The following is a 19,576-nucleotide window of genomic DNA, read 5'->3' as shown; positions in this document are numbered from 1 at the left end:
GGCCTGTCTCTGGCTTTCTCAGGACTGAGAAAGAACTAGAAATATTTATTTCCTTAGGACACAGAGTACGGTGAGGAGGAAAAGAGCTCTGGCTGGGGTCTGCAGGTGTGGTTCTGGGTCCTGGCACGGGACCCAACCTACTGTGTATGACCCTCAGTAAGTTTCCTGACCTCTCTAGGCCTCTACGTGCTCTGCTGTAGAATGGACCAGATCACTGGTTCTCAGAAGGAGCAGAAGAGCCCCTGGGGGAAGGTTCTAGCTGTTAGACGACTGGGTTGGAGCCAAGGATGACAGCCATCCTACAATGCATGGGACAGTCCTGAAGAATGACACAGTGCCCCAGGTCCCACAAATAACCCACCTGAATTTCTTGTAAGGGAAAAGCCTGGAACCTACTTCTGAGTCAAACCTAATTCTCTCTTAATTATAATCCAAAGAGGTGTTTTTTTTTTGGCCCATGTTTAATATGTGCCAAATGCACCAGTTTCTATCCTCCTGACCCTTGACTCCTTCATTTCTACTTTTTGTTCAGAATGACTTCTGTCTTTACTTCACGCAAACCTATGATAAGTACCAACATCTGACTGCTTTGTTACATCTTCTAGGACAGCCGTGCCTGGGGTTTGCATATTGTAAATATTATAAATAATTTTCCTTTTAAATTCTATTATCATATTCAGGCCATAATGCTATTTTAAATTATATCAATAAGCAGGTTATATTACCCATGAATTTCATTCCAGGGTGGAAAAGGGAGTATTTCAAAGTACTTGCTCTAAGAAGGGGAGGCGTTGGGACCAATGGGACAGGGCACAACCTCTGGATGGGACAAGCCCTAAGTTCTCTCCCCGAAAAGCCCCCACAGCCAGGATCAGTCACCTCTGCGCAGGGCTTGCAGGCTCTGCCGGGCGTGGCGGTGCAGCTCCTCCACGCAGGGCGGCCTTGTGGCCGGGAGGAAGATGTTTCTCTGCTGGTGCCAGGGTGCGCGGTAGTACACGCTCAGCTTGCTCTCGATGTCCAGGTTGGAGACAGCTGCAAGACAGAGAGGGAAAGGGGGCGTTATACGTCAGTAGCTTTAAATTGTGCATCTGGCAGACCCCGGGGTGGGGAGGGGGCCGAGGAAGGAGTCTGGGTGGAGTAGAAACCCAGACTGCTGCATTCACATGAGGAACTCACTAAAGGCTGGAGAGAGGTTTGAAGTTTACAGTACAGCTAGGGCCAACCTTTGCCCCCAGGCCAAGGGATGGGAGACCCCCCCGGATACCAACCACCAGCCCGTGACCAGCCAGCTCCCTCTCCACACCTTCACGTCTCAGCCACCTTTCAGAGCACTGCTCAGCCTCCCCAGTTTCGCCCAGGTAAGAGCACAAGCATTAAAGAACCCACTATGGGGTGATGGGTGTCAGGTGAAGGAAACCACAGAGCTAGTGAGGAGAGGGAGACAGTCCTTGCGACTCATTCAAGAGATCAAGGAAGAAGGTCTCCTTTCCCTAAACAGAGCGTTGAACCCATTATGTCTTCTCCATGGACACACTGGGCCTAGGATGGAGATCACCAGTGAGTCAGAGACAAATTCTTGTGGAAGGAGTGGTTCCTAAAAACCACTGCACAGAGGAACTCCTGAGCACCTGGGCAGCCTGCCGGCCTCAGGGAGGGCAAGAATGGGCCCAGACTGCTTTACCCTCCAGACCAGCCCCACCCTGCTTCTCTCTCCCTCGTATGGAAGGATGGATGTATCCTCTCCACCTCTCCTCAGAACTTGAACCTACCACCTCCTGCCTGCTAGCTCTGCTCTCTACCCATGACCTATAGCCTCACTCTAGCTACCATAGTTTCCCCTCACTCACCTTTATCTCCTGAACTGAGGGACTATGCGGAGTCCCTGGTTCCTCACCCTGGGTTGTAGCCTAGAAATTGTAGCAAAAGAACCACTCTTTCCTATATTTCATCATCTTACTTCTTTCTGCTGGGAAACTTACATCTGGTCTCTATTATCAAAATTCATTTTTAGGAGGAACCAGGAACCCAGCATCCTCCCTCAGCTGGGGGAGATAACCCTGACTTGACTCGGGGAAACTGAGGTAGCTAGCGAGAGCCTGTAGCGCAGGGGCAGAGAGCAGGGCTGGCAAGCAGGAAGTCCTGGGTTAGAAGTGCCTGCCTCTCTGCCTCTCTGCCTCTCTGCCTCTCTGCCTCTCTGCCTCTCTGCCTCTCTGCCTCTCTGCCTCTCTGCCTCTCTGCCTCTCTGCCTCTCTGCCTCTCTGCCTCTCTGCCTCTCTGCCTCTCTGCCTCTCTGCCTCTCTGCCTCTCTGCCTCTCTGCCTCTCTGCCTCTCTGCCTCTCTGCCTCTCTGCCTCTCTGCCTCTCTGCCTCTCTGCCTCTCTGCCTCTCTGCCTCTCTGCCTCTCTGCCTCTCTGCCTCTCTGCCTCTCTGCCTCTCTGCCTCTCTGCCTCTCTGCCTCTCTGCCTCTCTGCCTCTCTGCCTCTCTGCCTCTCTGCCTCTCTGCCTCTCTGCCTCTCTGCCTCTCTGCCTCTCTGCCTCTCTGCCTCTCTGCCTCTCTGCCTCTCTGCCTCTCTGCCTCTCTGCCTCTCTGCCTCTCTGCCTCTCTGCCTCTCTGCCTCTCTGCCTCTCTGCCTCTCTGCCTCTCTGCCTCTCTGCCTCTCTGCCTCTCTGCCTCTCTGCCTCTCTGCCTCTCTGCCTCTCTGCCTCTCTGCCTCTCTGCCTCTCTGCCTCTCTGCCTCTCTGCCTCTCTGCCTCTCTGCCTCTCTGCCTCTCTGCCTCTCTGCCTCTCTGCCTCTCTGCCTCTCTGCCTCTCTGCCTCTCTGCCTCTCTGCCTCTCTGCCTCTCTGCCTCTCTGCCTCTCTGCCTCTCTGCCTCTCTGCCTCTCTGCCTCTCTGCCTCTCTGCCTCTCTGCCTCTCTGCCTCTCTGCCTCTCTGCCTCTCTGCCTCTCTGCCTCTCTGCCTCTCTGCCTCTCTGCCTCTCTGCCTCTCTGCCTCTCTGCCTCTCTGCCTCTCTGCCTCTCTGCCTCTCTGCCTCTCTGCCTCTCTGCCTCTCTGCCTCTCTGCCTCTCTGCCTCTCTGCCTCTCTGCCTCTCTGCCTCTCTGCCTCTCTGCCTCTCTGCCTCTCTGCCTCTCTGCCTCTCTGCCTCTCTGCCTCTCTGCCTCTCTGCCTCTCTGCCTCTCTGCCTCTCTGCCTCTCTGCCTCTCTGCCTCTCTGCCTCTCTGCCTCTCTGCCTCTCTGCCTCTCTGCCTCTCTGCCTCTCTGCCTCTCTGCCTCTCTGCCTCTCTGCCTCTCTGCCTCTCTGCCTCTCTGCCTCTCTGCCTCTCTGCCTCTCTGCCTCTCTGCCTCTCTGCCTCTCTGCCTCTCTGCCTCTCTGCCTCTCTGCCTCTCTGCCTCTCTGCCTCTCTGCCTCTCTGCCTCTCTGCCTCTCTGCCTCTCTGCCTCTCTGCCTCTCTGCCTCTCTGCCTCTCTGCCTCTCTGCCTCTCTGCCTCTCTGCCTCTCTGCCTCTCTGCCTCTCTGCCTCTCTGCCTCTCTGCCTCTCTGCCTCTCTGCCTCTCTGCCTCTCTGCCTCTCTGCCTCTCTGCCTCTCTGCCTCTCTGCCTCTCTGCCTCTCTGCCTCTCTGCCTCTCTGCCTCTCTGCCTCTCTGCCTCTCTGCCTCTCTGCCTCTCTGCCTCTCTGCCTCTCTGCCTCTCTGCCTCTCTGCCTCTCTGCCTCTCTGCCTCTCTGCCTCTCTGCCTCTCTGCCTCTCTGCCTCTCTGCCTCTCTGCCTCTCTGCCTCTCTGCCTCTCTGCCTCTCTGCCTCTCTGCCTCTCTGCCTCTCTGCCTCTCTGCCTCTCTGCCTCTCTGCCTCTCTGCCTCTCTGCCTCTCTGCCTCTCTGCCTCTCTGCCTCTCTGCCTCTCTGCCTGCCTCGAACCTACAACCTCCTGCTTGCTAGTCCTAGCTCTCTACCCCTGACCTACAGGCTCTCGCTAGCTATCTGAGTTTCCCCTCACTCACCTTTATCTCCTCAACTAACAAACGGTGCTGAATTCCTGGTGCCTCAGCCTGGGTTGCAGCTGAGGAACCAGGAACCCAGCATCCTCCCTCAGCTGGGGGAGATAACCCTGACTTGACTCGGGGAAACTGAGGTAGCTAGCGAGAGCCTGTAGCTCAGGGGCAGAGAGCAGGGCTAGCAAGCAGGAGGTCCTGGGTTCAAGCCCCGGGGAAGGACAGAGGAGTTTTTGCTGGAAGCAGAAATCATATTCCATTTTTAGATACGTGGAGTCAGAGTGCTACCTCCGTTTCTAACTTGCTATCTGTGCTTATGAAATTTCCCCAAAGGTCTCAATGAACTTATGGGCCTGATTTCCCCAACAGACTACTCTGGACTTGATGGACACTGATTCACCATTAGGATCAAAAGTTACATCTCACCCATCCTTTTGCTCAGTCACAATGATCACAGGTAGGCGGTTGGTGAATGTGTAATTCTGGCCACTGTTTGCCTTGCCATAATGCCACGTAGACCAGAACAGCCATCTGCTAGGTTTTGAGGTTGTAATTCCGCCCATGGGTGCAGAGGTATGCCCGATAGTAAAACACTTATTTTACCTCTTCCGCCTTGAGTTTAAGGGTTATCACTCATCATAAAGTTATTTCAAGTCTTTAAAAAAAACCCACTTCATTTCAGGGACATCCTTCACACAGACCACTTATCCATGTAACTTAAATGTGGTTCAACGACATCCATTAATTTGGAAGTGTGGCTCTCACTCTGACATGAGTTCATTGCACTGAGCCATGTAGATGAATGATAAAAATCAGGCCCAGCAGACGCTAGTCATTCTTGCTAAACTCAAATCCAGTTTTTTGGTTTGTATGTTTACTACTTTGGCAGACTTTTGATCCTACTTAAGTTGGGCATGTAATAACACATCCACGATAAGTGGAACTGTTCCAGTGTGGACTCATGAACCTGCCTTTCGAAACGCCTGATTTGTTCCAGCATACCTTTCCCACTACACTTGTCCGCAGACGATGCCCTCCACCAGGACCACGCCACCTTGCAAACACACCCTGTACTTCACATATAGAGGGAAAGGCTCCCTGATGGCTTTTAAGGTTTCATCTTTCCGTTTAGCAAAGGTACAACATTTAGACTGTGAGCACACTTTTTGATCAGCGAGATTAGACACAGGAGACAATAAACTAACAATGCAGGTTTCTATACCCTGCTAAACTATCGCTCAAGAGTGAGGACACAGACAATCTGGGAAAACTGTGATGGAAGATAACGTCTACAGTATCTCATCATCACCGCCTGAAAACAAAATGACTAGGAGAACAGAACCAAAACCCACAAACAAGAGCTACCAAAAAAGAAAAACAAAACACTAGGTGGTAAGCCATCTTGAGCCCTAGCATAGTGACGGTACAGAAAACCAAGGCCAAAGTGGCAGACAGAGCAGACTTGTGGCTTTCAAAGGAATATGCTTTAGGTGATCAACTGATTATGCAGCAGGACCAATGGAAGCCAGCGGGCAAAAGTGGCTCAAGGAAAACAACTCTCAGTATAGAACTCTATACTCAGGAAAGTTTATTTTACTTATTCACATACATTTTTGTTGAAGTACAGTTTACAGTGTTGTCCAATTTCTGGTGTACAGCATGAGGGGTGGGGGGCAGCGGCTTCCCCATGTCTAGACCGGAGGTCTTCTGCTTTCAAAGTCTCTAGCATGCCGTGATGGTCTGTGATGGCTTTCTCCCCTCCCCCACCCCCTTCACAGTCTGTAAGGGAAACTCATTTTTCACTCATCTGTCTCTACATTTAAAGCACACCTCTTATAGATAGTATATCGCTAGGTCTTATTTTTCCTTATACATTCTGGTAGTCATCGACTTTTATTGGTGTGTACAGTCTTTCAGGGGTATGGAGGCGGCGGCCCCAGAACTGAAACTCTTACAGGCACTCAAGTCTCCGTTGAATGGATGCGACTCGGCTCCATAAATGGATCAATCCATTCATCTTTGCCTCCTTTTACTCTGCCGCCTTTCTTTTCCTGATCTCTTTACTCCCAAGGTAAAGGCTACTTAATACCCAGCCCAAGTTCCACTTCCTCCATTGAGCCATTCACTCAGGGCTCAGGGGGTCATTCATGCACGGAGCACTGAGTGATTAGGGGCCTCCCATGCGGTACTCACTCAGGTAGTAGTAAGTGCTCTGATGAACTAAAACGGGGATGTGAGCGCGAGCAAGGCTACGGGCAGCAAGGCATGGAAGCAACGACAGTACAGACCGAATGACCAGGAAGGCCTGCGGTTTGCAACTAGGCATCAGAGACAGCGCTGACCCCGACCTCTAGCCCAGTGTGGCATCTGGACTAGCTGGTTACCAAAGTGATTTCCTCCTATTCTTGAGCACAGATGCAGCGGGACTACATTTCCCAGCCCCACTCGCAGCTGGGCGTGGCCAGGTCTTGCGGTCTAACAGTAGCATGTGAACTTCCAGCACAGCCCATAAAAATCTCCCACCCGTTCTTCACATTCTTGAGACCTGAGAAGTCATAGACCAAAGATGGTAGAGTCACCGGATAAAAAGAACCTGGATTCCTGAACTCCGGCTAGGAGACGAGCCACCCACCAATGAAGAAAAACCCATTTTGGACATTATTATGCAAGTGAAGAAAAAACCTGACTTGCATTAAGCCACTGTGACACTGGGGGTTGTCAGGACAGCTCACATTGCACTGACTGGCTGAAGTCGCTGTGTCATTGCCGTGGCTACTCCTTTGGCCCTTCCTCAGCCTAGGACACGGCCTCACCACGCTCCCGTTTAGCTTTGCACTTCCAGGTTTCCTTTCCTTCCTATAGGTCCCACCCCATCAACTGGGATGGCAGCAGGGCAGAGGCTTGTCCTTCTAAGGTGAGCGCTTTGACGTGCTAGCTGCCCTCACTGCTGTAGCGTGGCAACGGAAGCGCCTAGGCCCTGTACGGCACGCGTACCTTTAGGTGGGGGAACGACGAATGCTTTCTCTTAGTTTGCTTAGAACACATGCTTTCTAGACTCCCACAAGTGCAGTCTTTGCCTCAGTCCTTCCCCAAATTACGACCACGTCTGACCTGGCGGGGCGGGGGGAGTGTGCTAGTGCTGCTCGCGCGCTGCTGCTGCTGCTGCCGCTTTCTCAGGACAAGGACTATTCCTTGTGCACCAGGCACACTGTCAGGCACAGAGTAGGTGCTCAACGACCGCTTGCTGAAGGAACGAATAGGGCCACTCAATGCTGTCAAACACACTGGGATGCTATGGAAATAATCTGCAGACGTTTCTGCTCTTCAGAAAACATCTTTAAAGCCACCCCCTCAATTTACAGTCAGCCGTGACAAAAGCTTGTCCTTGAAAACCAGATGCATAGACGGCAGGCTAAATTATGAGTCGCTTTGGGGCATCCAGAGAAATAAGGATGGTGCGAGAGGGCACGCTAAGTAGGACTCTGCTTGCCTGTGGCTCTGCTAAGTGCTGTTTTTTATCCCTTCTGCTCTTTCTTCCCAAACTCTACAATTTACAAAGTCACTCTTTATTCTGACACATACCTCCCTAAGTCACCTACCCAGTAAAAGCTGCAAGCATCCACTGTACTCGATTTCTCCCCAAGGCCAATGCCCAGGCAAGGCACCTGCGGCCAGCCAGGCTGAGAGGCCTTGTCAGTGCTCTCAGAGCAAGGTGCCCAGCCCCACACAGGCTCACGCCTTCATAGTGCCCTCCTGCTCCAGACAGCAACTTTCTTTGAGAGTCACAACACCGAGCTTCTCTGGTCAGAGACACCAAGGCCAGACCAAGTTGGCAATCAGGAAAAGCATGGGCTATACCATAACCTTGAAGAGTAAAGACATTCTTTTATAGTTTTTCTTTTATAGCCTCAGACCCATGTGGTGCTAGGAATCAAGATTAAAACAGAAATGCCGCCAACCTGCAAACCAAATGGCATGAGTCAATGACATCAGCCTGACACCTGTTTTGAGCCTAAGCAGCCATCCAAGTTGCACACAGGGTCACTTTGTTTGTTGCAACAACAGAGCAACATTAGGAAGAGGTATTTTGGACAGGATTTCACTCACTACAAAAACAGCTGGCTAATCTTTTTCCCAGTAATACGTGAGAATCATTTATTATTTCATTTTTTTAGAAGACATCAATTAATATTCCCTTTATTTGATGCTGGTGCCACAATTAAACTGAACATGCTTTAATTCATCTAATTTTCCTTAAAATTTAAATTCGTTAGGCTGTACCCTTTTGATATGTATATTCTCTGTGTACATGAGAACCATTTATTATTTCATTACACTTACACAACCCATAAACCCATTACACCTAAACTGGCTGTTTCCCAAAAGTTGCCAAGTGAATTCAGTCAAAGGTATAGATTCAATCTTGTGTAGACATGGGGCAGACCCTTTTTAGTGGGCTGTCCTCGGGCCCCCTCTGTCAGTTTTGCAGAGAATTAGACATCAGGGCAGGGATGTGTACATGAAGAGGTGGAGCTAGCAGAGAGAAGGCAAGCAGATACCTAAACACAACTTGGCAATCTCCTTGTACTTAAGAATGAGGTTCAGCCAATGTTCCCTCGCGCTCTTTAGCTTTCTTTTAAACGCTGTCAAACCAACAGCTTTGGTGAGCAACATTTATTTGCCTTTTATCCACCCAAGTAAAGGTTTGTTCTTTCCAGAACAAAAGCCACCAGGGACAAGTGACACGCAGAGGTGTCCAGATTCCCATCTCTCTCCCCACTGTGTCAACTTACCACTGAGCCCTCCGGGGTCTTTATTAGCTATTGGCTACTGGCTACAGCCCACTCCAGAAATACCAGTGCCATCTGTGGTAGGGTTTTCTGCAAATCCGCAGGAAGCAGAGTCTACTGGGACTGTCCAGGCAAACTGCCTCGTCAGGGGTGTAACAGACTCCAGAAGTTCACTCCTCCTGAGGTGAATTCAAGCCAGTGGCCTGGAGCAGTTTGGGGTCTGAACTGTAGGACTATCAGGGCCTTTTTAGTAACAAGTATGGATTTGGGGCTTTGGGGGTGGTTGTAGTTATTTGGGTTAACCCCAAAAGGCTCATCTCAAACATTAAGAAAACCCCAGGTGCATGCTCACTTGGCACTGAGGGTGCAAGACCTAGTAGGCCTGTCCCCCGCCTCCTGCTTCCCTGGGCTGCACTGTCCCCTTCACCCTCTCATTCTACTTCCGTTCTCTGTCCCCTTCACACTCCTTTCCTTTTTGTCCTTGGTGAGGGCCTAGGCCTTGACAGACCAAGACTATCCTGCCCTCTTTGGCTAGATTACATTTTCAGCCTGTAAAGAAAGTCCTGGTGTTGGTGTTTTTTCCCATGTGATCTAAGGGCCAACGTTATAGCTGCGATGGCCTTGACAAGAATGAAACCCATGAGTACCCAGAAAAACCAGACCAAGAAATTAGAATGACGAGTCATTCTCTGATCTCTCCTTATCCAATAAAACACGTACAAAACAATGACGCTCACGCAACCGCCATGACCCTCCACTGTGTCATGTTCACCTTTGTTCCTGCAACTTCTTTCAGCCCAGCTTCTCCTACACTTTCACGTGCTGAGGATTACCGTGTATCAACAACTTGCCACCTTGCTCTGAATATTCATTCAACAAAAAATTACTGAATATCCGCCGAGTGCTCTCTGTGCCTGAGGCACTGAGATGTGAGGTCTCTGTCCCCCCCAAAGCCTGCTGTCTGGTAGGAGAGACAGATGACAAATAAACACAGATATTATGCCAGGCGGTAGGCATTCTGTGCAGAAGTAGAAAAGTGGGGTGCAGGGGTAGAGGGCGGTGCCGCACAGAAGCTCGGTGCCTTGCCGACGTCCCCACAGCACTCACTGCGACACTCTGAAGGCCGCTTCCCGTGACCCCTGGAGACTCTGCCTGGAGCTGATTATTTTTCTGGCAGTGGGAGAATGCTTGGCCCAGAAGCAGGGTAAGCAAAAAGGATTAGGGAATTCATGCCCCTGGGAGCAGCCCTCAGCGATGACAGATGCCCTCCTCCAACGTTAAGCCACCTCCTGAGTGTGGTCTGCGCCCTTCCAGAGTTCTTCAGCGGCCTGAGCTCCAACTGGCCACGTGGTGACCGCTGGATGGCACGTCTCTATTGGATTTGTCCCCACCTCTGTCTCTGTTCCCCACGCCCTACAGATGTTACCTGGGTCTACTGTTCAGATGAACCACTTGGACTCCAATCCTTGTGTCAGGTTCTACTTCTGGGGGAACCTAAATTCAGACAGGTAGGGAGGGCTTCTCTGCCAAGGTGACGTCCAAGCAGATCCCTAATGTGGTGAGGGAGGTGTCAAGTGAAAATACGCGGTGGGAGAGTTCCCAGTAGAGACAACAGCAAAAGCAACGGCTCTGAGGTGGGATGGTGTCTCAGCGTTTGAGGAACAGCAAAACCAGAGCGCAGGAACAGAATGAGTGAGGGAAAGGGCGTGAGAACAGGTCTTTCTTACTTTCCTCATTTTATACTTACAATATCTCCTTTAATCCTTTCACTATTTCCTCCATTTCTGAGAAATGATGGCTCATTTTCTGACAGTTCCACCATTTAAATAAAATGCAAATAGCATTTTTTATTTCATTCTATTTAAATGCGCCTCGCACTGACTGGTGCAGGGGAGCTGACGGTGTGCACAGCCCCGCTCAGGGAGGCAGCCTCGGGAGGGAAAGCGGCAGGCTCTGCAGTGGCGCCCCCGACCATGAATTTTTCTTTAAAAGATGGGAGACAAATGATTTTCTCCTGCTCCACTGCCATCATCATTATCAGAGACACTTTCTGCTGAAACCCATTATGTACCAATCTTTAGGCCACCTGTTTTTGCCTTCATCATCTCTGACCTTCACACCAGCTCTAAAAACCAAACAGTTACTACGGTCCAGGCCAGGGAGGCCACCCTCCTACAGTGAGGCACTCCCCTTGCACCTCTGGCTACACAGGACACACCCTGGCAGTGGGGCCCATGGTCACAGTGCCCGTGCCATGCATCCCGGGCCCTGCCGAGGTGGCGACTTTGATCCTGAATATGAGACTCCAGATCACAGAGGATGCGGAGTTCTTTTTAGGCAGCTGGCATGAGCTTCGCACAGATGCCTCCCGGAGCAGGACTGCTTTGCTGCCTCCTGGGAGGTTCATCATCAAAACTTCCTGCCCTGCCCCACATCGTGACTCTCTCCATTGGTGCTTCTGGCTGGAGCCCCAGGGTAGCCGACAGCGTCGTCTCTTAGTGCTTCATTCTGCTCACAGCTCCTTCTGGAGGAGATGGCATCTAAAAATTAGTCAGCAATAAGCGAGCCCTGAGGTGATAACTATTAAGGCCTAAAAGGCAGGCCAGGGAGACTGAGCTCTGTTGGCAGAAAGGGTCTGTGGTCTCTGTGGGTAGTCCTCAGGGAGTCCCTTAGCACCTCTAAGGCTTAGGTTTCTCTCAGGCTGGAAGCACTAACAAATAGTTTTCAGAGCTCCCTTTTACTCCTTTCTGATTGTCCTTAGTGCTTGCCAAGTGTCTATGTGTCCATCTACACTTTCAGCTTCTGATGTAGTCAGACTGCAGCCAAAAGAGCCAGTGTCAGCTACCAGGCAGCGGGCCGCGGACGGAAGTACCATGCACCACCTCCACCTCCACCCTCACAAAACCTCCCATGAGCCTTGCTTCACTCTTCTCCACTGCTTGGGGACTCCATGTTCTAGGCTCACAGCCGACTGCGTGAGGAAGAAACTGAACTTTTACTGTGTTAAAGCACTGAGCTTTGCTGGTTTCTCTGGCATCACTGCGGAGTGCAGCCTAGCCTGACTAATCCGGTTTTCCTTTATTCTGCCTGTTCCCTCCTTCACTCACTTGTACTTTCAGATATCATTCATTCACTTGATATTAACTAACTGCTTGCTACAAGGCTAGGCACTGGTACTTTAGCATGAATAAACCTTGGGCTCTCCCCCTAGAGAAGGGTGGCTATCTAGGGCAGGAGATAGATATGGGAACAGAGACAATAATACAGTGTGATAGGTGTGTCCGGGGCACATAACTGTGTGTGTGCGCGCAGAGAAATAAATATTCAGTGGCCTTTACCTTCAGAAAACTTCAAGCACTGTACTCTTGCTAGTTTGTTAGAGCGGGCAGATAGCTGGATATGAGCAGAGAAGGAGGGGCACGGGCCAAATGGCAAGAAAACACGCATCTTGTGAACAACGGGAGTCCTTGGGCAAAGGAAAGCAGAACCTCCGGACTGACAGGGGATCACACATTTTAGGGCGACAAGGACCTAGAGGCGGACAAAGATGGGAAAAGGCAGGAATTTCTGGCATCTGAATGTAAACTTTTGCTCATTAAGCCCTCATTACAATAAAATTAGCCTTGCAGATTGTAAGTACTCATCATGTACCAACACCATGATACTTCCGATCAACACTAAATAAGGACAGAAATCCCTCCTCCCCTCAGGAAGGTGGAACTGGGATGAAAATCAGGAAATATGACCCCCAGACCCCTCCTCCCCCAATGAATATTCTGCCCATTCATTTCTACACCCCATATAACCACCTTGCCAAAGAAACTCAGGGCAGTACTCACCTGAGTCTGCCCGCTCTCCCCTTGAGAGTCCACCATTGCTTAGTAAATCCTCACTTTGCTTTCTTGACCTCCGTATCTCATTTCTGAATTCTTCCTGTGACGCGACAAGAACCTGCTCTCCAGTAACATCTTCATTCTTTATCAGACTCCTTTCTTCTAGACAGTGCTCACCCTCGCAAACTGCACCAGTTCTGAAAGAACTTCATTTACCACTGCTGTCTCCTTTCTACCAATCCATCATTCATTTCTACAATTCATGCCCCTGTTTGAAGATCATCCAGTGGTCTCTCATTGCCATCTCTCTAACATTATTTTCCACTTCTCTACCCAAAACTTCTCCTTCAACCAGCCTGGCATAATCCATGTCCAACAGCCCACACCACTGGAGCCCTACTTCCATGTCTTTTTCTCGCTCCATTCTTTCTCCCAGAACTCCCTCCCCTCCTTGTCTGCGTAAGTCTCTTCTCTTCCAAGTTCCACCTCAAGTGATATGTTTGGTCTTTCTGCCTACTCCAGTCTACAGCATTCACACATTCAACAACTTAGATGAAATGGACAATTCCTTCGGGAAAAAAACTCTTGCAAAGGACGTAGGAGAAATAGAAAATATAAACAGTCCTATATCGCCTAAAGAAATTGAATTCTTAATCAAAACCCTTCCCACATAGAAAATTACAGGCCCAGATGACTTCACCAGTGAATTCCATAAAACATTTTAGGAAGAAATAATCCAATTTATACAAATTCTTTAAAAAAAAAATAGAGGAGGAGAAGAACATTTCTCAATTCATTGTATGAAGCTTGTATAACCTTGATACCAAAACCTAATGAAAGATATTTCTTAAAAAACCTATAGCTGCCATATTTAATGGTGAAACATTGACTGCTTTCCCCTAAGACTGGGAAGAAGTCAAAACATCTACTTTCACCAGTTTAGTAAGACACAAAGATAAGAAAGCAAGTAGTAAATACTGTCGTTATCAGGCAAGATTGTGTATGTGGAAAACCCTATGAAACATACACAAATTGTTAGAACTAAAGAGTAAAATTAGAAAAGTCACTGCTTATATAGTCAATATATGAAAATCCATTGTATGTCTCTCTATATATACTAGTAGTGACAAATTGGAGAATTAAATAAAAAGGAATAGCATTTACAAGAGTATCAAATATATAAAGCTAACAAAAGATTTTAAGTCCTTTACACTAAAAACTACACAACATTGCTAAGGAGAAATTATAGAAGGCCTACATGATCAAAAGCTATACTATATTCAGGGATGGAAGACACAACATTGTTAAAGAAAGCCATTCTCCCCAAATTCATCTATCGATTCAAATCAATGGCCAATCAAAAAGCCTAGCATTTTTAAAAAATAAATTGACAGGCTGATTCTGAAATGTATATGAAAATGCACAGGTTCTAAAATAGCTAAAACAATCTTAAAAGAGAAGAACAAATTTGGAGGATTTATACTACCCGATATCAAGACTTACTATAAATCTACAGAGGTCAAGACAGTGCGGTTTTGGCAGGAGAGTAGACATATAGATCAATGGAGCAGAACAGAGTCCAGAAGTAGACCCCCACACGTAGAGTTGATTGATTTTTTGAAAAAGGCATTAAATCAGTTCAATGGGGGAAAAGAAAGTTTTTGGGTTTTTGTTTTTTACACGTGGTTCTGGAACCATATACGTATGGGAAAAATTAATTTTGATCCCTACTTCACTCCATACACAAAAAGAAATTACAGAAAGATCACAGACCTAAACATAAAAGCTAGAACTATAAAACCTCTGGAACAAAATGCTTGAGAAAACTTTCATGAACTTAAGGGAAGCAGATTTCTCTGATAGGGCTCAAAGGGGACCAGCCATAAAAGAGAATGCTGATGAATTGGACTTTATCAAAATTGTAAAATGTCTGCTCAGCAAAAGAATACCATTTAAAAATAAACTGGCAAGGCACCGACTGGGAATAAATATTTGTAATCCATATATTTGACAAAGAACTTTCATTCAGAGTATATAAAGAACTACAAATCAGTAGTAAAAAGACAAGGAATCCAATTAAAAATGAGGAAAGGGCTTAACTAGACATTTCACAAGAGAAGATATATGAACGTCTAGTGAGTATATGAAAAGATAATTGACATTATTTGTCGTCAGAGAAATTCAAATTAAAACCAAAATGAGATACCATTTCATAGCCACTGTACTGACTGCTGACATACCAAGTGCTGGCGAAGATACAGAGCAACTAGTACTCTGATACACTGCTGGTCGGGGTGTAAAATGGGGCCACCATTTTGGAAGAATCACTGCCAGTTCCTTATAAAACTAAACATTTACACTTACCCTATGACTAAGCAATTTTACTCCTTGATATTTACCCAAGAGAAATGAAAATGTAAATCCACAAAAAGACTTGTACAAAAATATTCTTAGCAGCTTTATTCATGATAGCCTCAAACTGGAAACAGCCCAACTAAACAGATAAACTATGGTATATTCTTAAAGTGGATTACTGCTCAACAATAAAAAGGAATGAACTACTGAGACATACAACAGCATAAGTAAATTTCAAAAATATTATGCTGAATAAAAGAGACCAGATATTTTTTAAAAATCAAACTGTAGGATTCATTTTATATGTAGCTCCTAGATCTGAACATGAAACTCAAATCTGTATGATAGAGATCAGAATAATGGTTGACAAAATGGGTGGAAGATTGGTTGGAAAGGGGTACTAAAAGTTTAGGGGGTGATGGAAATGTACTATATATTATTTTGGGAGGTGGTTACACAAATGTGCATGTCAGAGCTCATCGAACTCAACAGTTAAGGTGCATACACAACTTAACTATATGTTACATTATATCTCAATTTTAAGATTATCCTCTCTCTCTCCCCAAAAGACTGTGTTGAGTGCTACTGTGTTATATTGTTATTTATTACTTTCACGTGTGGTTATCCATTTTAAACTTTATTAGATCCCTCAGTAGGACCTGCACAATATTTGAGACTCCATATTTGTTGAATGAATGAATGAGTAGTAATCCGACAGTGTAAAAGGGAAAAAATGGTAAAGAAAAGTTAGAATATGACACCATACACAATTCCATTGTTTCTATTTTCTTGGGAGTCAACACCATTGCAAACGAAGATCCCTCTCTCCCAACACAAAACAGTAACCCAACAGCTAAGACTTCTTGCTTTCATTTACACAAAAAGAGGCGGCGAGGAAATAAGAGAAAGCTTTTGTCTCCTATATTTTAAGGTAACACCACATAATTATTACTCTATTTCTTAACTCTTGTGCAATAGACCAAAAGACATCTGATGAATCACCTTTTCACTCATAAAACCCTGCTTATATCTTTCATCGCTTTTATCCTCCTAGAATAATAGCAGAGAAACAGTACTTGACGGGCCTGCATTATCAGATGCTATTGGAAAGGTCTCGATAAGAGCGCCGAACCACCTATTAGTATTCTGCATGCAAACCATTCTCTATAACCCAGAGTCATCCGTATCCTGGCAACCCTCAAAATTTCATTCTCATTGAATTGCTAGATCTTTATCAAAATATAATTATAGCCTTAATTTGAAAGATAAATTTTGATTGCCAGTGCCATGCCCAAAGGAAGAACTAATCAGGTGGGAGACGGCTTAGGCACAATTGTTAACCATGTAATCAATGTCATGAATCACCCATCCCCTAAAAACATAACTTTGGGGGAAGTTGTGAGGGGTAGAGTAAGGAGGGGACAAAATCATCAGGGCGTCAGACTTACTTATGACTCTGTTACATTATGTTTGCTCCTTTTCTCCTATTACGGCTTAAGTACTCGTCAGCTCTTCCCAACTGGAAGAGTCTGGGGAAGGCCCAGGCTGTGTGAACTGCTTCTGTGTGTGCTCACAGTGGCCCAGCCTGTAGCAGGAAGTCACCCAGTCTACAAGCCTCCCATCTTGGGTCAGGTTCCCTGGAGGTAGACTTTGGTAGAGACAGTGGTGTGTGGGAAGCTTAGTAGGAAATGCTCTTTGGGTCAACACCTCTACAGGGGAAATAAGCAAGACTGGGCAGAGAGAGAAGGTGGGCGGAGAGGCAGTTACAGCACAGGACTGGTCAATCCCATGGTGGTGCTCTGGAGCTGGGATGGCTCTACAGGATTGTCCTGAATTCAGGCAACACGATCAGTCGTCAGATGTGCGCTGACTTGGGAAGGGGTGTGACCTTGGGTGAGGTGGCACTCTTTAAGGACAGTTCCCAAAGAGGGACTTGGCTGTGAGGTGCCTGCCACCAGTGCCCAGCTCTGATGAATAAGTGTTTGGGGAATGAGTTCTGAAGTCCTGATGAGGAAGGGGATGTGGGTGGTGCATCAAAGTAGCCACTGCAGCCCCCTGGCTGCAGTGACTCCAAGGCCTGGGGAAGGTGACCTAAAATGGAACCCCTGTGACTTGTCTCATTCTGTTGGTAAAAAGAAGGCCTGGAAGCTTTTGCCTTTGTGTTCTTGGGGACTCTAAGCCACTAGGTAAGAAGTCCAGTTACTCTGTTGGGGAGGCCACTTAGAAAGGCCCTGAGACCACACAGAAAGAGACAGACGCACAGCCAACCCGGCATCCCAGTGGAGCCTAGCCCCCAGGTGACACACCAACTGACTGGCCACCGGCAAGACTGGCAGAAGAACTGCCCAGTGAGCTCACCCCAGACTGTAGAATCTTGAACCAACAGATTGGCTGTTGTTTCTTAAGCCAGTAAGTTTGGGGTGGTCTCTTATGCAGTAACAGACAAGACAACCTCAACCAGCAATTAACTCAAGAGTCAAATGGCTATGCTTGTCTCGCCCACCCCCGCCAAGTCAAGTGCCTTTCAAGGTTGGACCTAAGAGTCCTTCCTCATTTGATGGCCGCTTTTCACGAGGAAACAAACATGTTTATTACTTCACAGTAGTTACTGCCTACCCAGTTATGAGTAGACCAAAAATTTTAAAAGAAAAAAACAAAGCCTCATTGGGCTGGTGGAGCTGGAGGCCAGGGATCCAGCTCTCTCATTAGTTGTGGAGCTCAAGCCTGCATATCAATTTTATAATCTGGGGGTTTGAGTTCATGCCTCAGAAAATTTACAAATGACTCCCTGCCATGGACCTTCAAGGTCACTCACTAAGAGAGAAAACTCAAAATATTAAATCCTGAGTGTCGGGGTCTGCATTGACTGGACACCAGAGACGGCTGGACATGGAGTCCACCAGATCAGAGACGAGAGTAGTGAGATGATCCAGATCTGTCACTTGTTAGCCGTAAAACCTTGGGTAAGTTACTTCTCTGTGCCTCAGCATCCTTATCTATCAAGTGGGGTTAAGAATAGTTCCTTCCTTGCAGGGTTATTGTAAGAATTAGACGAGTGAATATGTATACAGGGCATAGAGCAGTGCCTGACTCTTCCAAGCCTAACTCTAAGTGGTTCTACACTAAGAACCGAGGAAGGAAATCTCATATGGATTTTAAGTAATATGAATAGGTGTCTTTGTTGATTATACAAGGTGAAAGGCTGTCCAGGGACTGTGTATCAGCTTCCTGAAACTATATCCTGTACAACTGTTTTCATTCAAGGGCAGAGTGAACAGAGCAAGGCAGAGGAGCTCTGAGCCAAGAGAAAGATCCAGCTTCTAATGCCAGTCCTGCCATAAACTGGCTGTGTCACATTGGGCAAGTGGTCTGTAACATGGGGGATAAAGACAATGACTTTGCCTATAGAGGCTAGACCAGATGGTCCCTCTAGGGGCCTTTTATGTCTCAATACTTTGCCAAATTCTGAGAGACAGGGAAGGGCAGGTGGAATTACCACCATTTTCAAGACAGAGATGTGTCTGGCCACGTGACTTGCCCAGAGCCAAATCCAAATCACAAAGTGGAGCTAAATAAGGGCATCTTCCATGCCAGAGAGCTTATTGCCATGGTACAGACTACATCTCCCAGCCTCCCTTGCAGTTTGATGTGGCCATGTGACTGAGTTCTGGCCAGTGGAATGCGGGTGGTGATGAGGTGTGCTATTTCCAGTCCTCTGTGCTCTCTTTCCTCTTCTGCAGGCTAGATGCAAAGGAACTAGGGGGGATTCGAGGACTCAGGGGATGGTAGAGCCACAAGAGGGCATGAAACTAGGTTCCTTGTCATCACAAGCCAAAAGTTGATTAGACTTTATGTCATAAGAAAAAACTCCTGAGTTGTGGGGCTTATATGTTAACAGTATTTAGCCTTCCCTGACTAATACACTCAGTGTGAGTTTCTAGTTAATTGCTGACTCGGGCTCTTAGCTGTAAGAGGAAGATATCATTGACATCTTATTTGCTACAGGCAGAGCCAAGTCAATGAGGTCTTTATGAAATCTGAATCTCAACTCATGGTCATCCCATCTACTCTTCTAAGGAGGCCAAAGACTTAGCTACTGTTGCACTGGGCCTTTTGGCTACATTGAATTATCAGTAATCAGTATAGAACACAAAGATGAGGAACATTTTAAAGATAAACTAGAAACTATTTTCAAGCCCCTATGAGAAGACTAGAGGAATGATTAGAGGATTTCTCAGAGGTGCCTTGTTCCCTGGTCTCTTAATATTCTCCCAGTGATTATATTTATGACATCCAGAAAATAAAGGTAAAACTTTAAAATCAAAATTCACTTTGAAAGGAAGGAATCACCAGGTAGGTTCCATCTTGAACAGAGAACTGGTGATGGGGATTCACACCTTCCCTCCTAAATTCCCATGCTCTTTAGTTTATTTCTTTCACTGTTAAAAAATTAGGCATTTGCATTTTTTTAAGAGTTACCAATGCATTTTTGCAAAAAGAAAAAAATCCCATCATTCAACCAGGTCAAGCACAGACGGGGCCTTTTTCTTCATGCTGGCTTTTGCCATCTTTGCCACCAAAGAAAAGGCGAATGTGGGGCAAATGAAGGCT

At 47.3% G+C, this 19,576-nt stretch overlaps 1 protein-coding gene across 4 annotated transcripts in view; it reads right to left on the bottom strand.

Moving 5' to 3' along the window:
• The window catches only part of NHS (NHS actin remodeling regulator), a 340,052-nt gene that overhangs the window by 64,452 nt on the left and 256,024 nt on the right, over positions 1–19,576 (bottom strand). For all 4 annotated transcript variants that reach the window (XM_074359290.1, XM_074359291.1, XM_045516346.2 and 1 more), the window contains exon 2: positions 880–1,032. In XM_074359290.1, coding sequence (XP_074215391.1) covers positions 880–1,032 — 153 coding nt within the window. The remainder of the gene's footprint in view (positions 1–879; positions 1,033–19,576) is intronic.

Source organism: Camelus bactrianus, chromosome X, assembly GCF_048773025.1.
Source record: "Camelus bactrianus isolate YW-2024 breed Bactrian camel chromosome X, ASM4877302v1, whole genome shotgun sequence".
Taxonomy (NCBI): Eukaryota; Metazoa; Chordata; class Mammalia; order Artiodactyla; family Camelidae; genus Camelus; species Camelus bactrianus.
The sequence above is the reverse complement of the archived record's forward strand: the minus strand, read 5'-3'. Positions and strand labels throughout refer to the sequence as shown.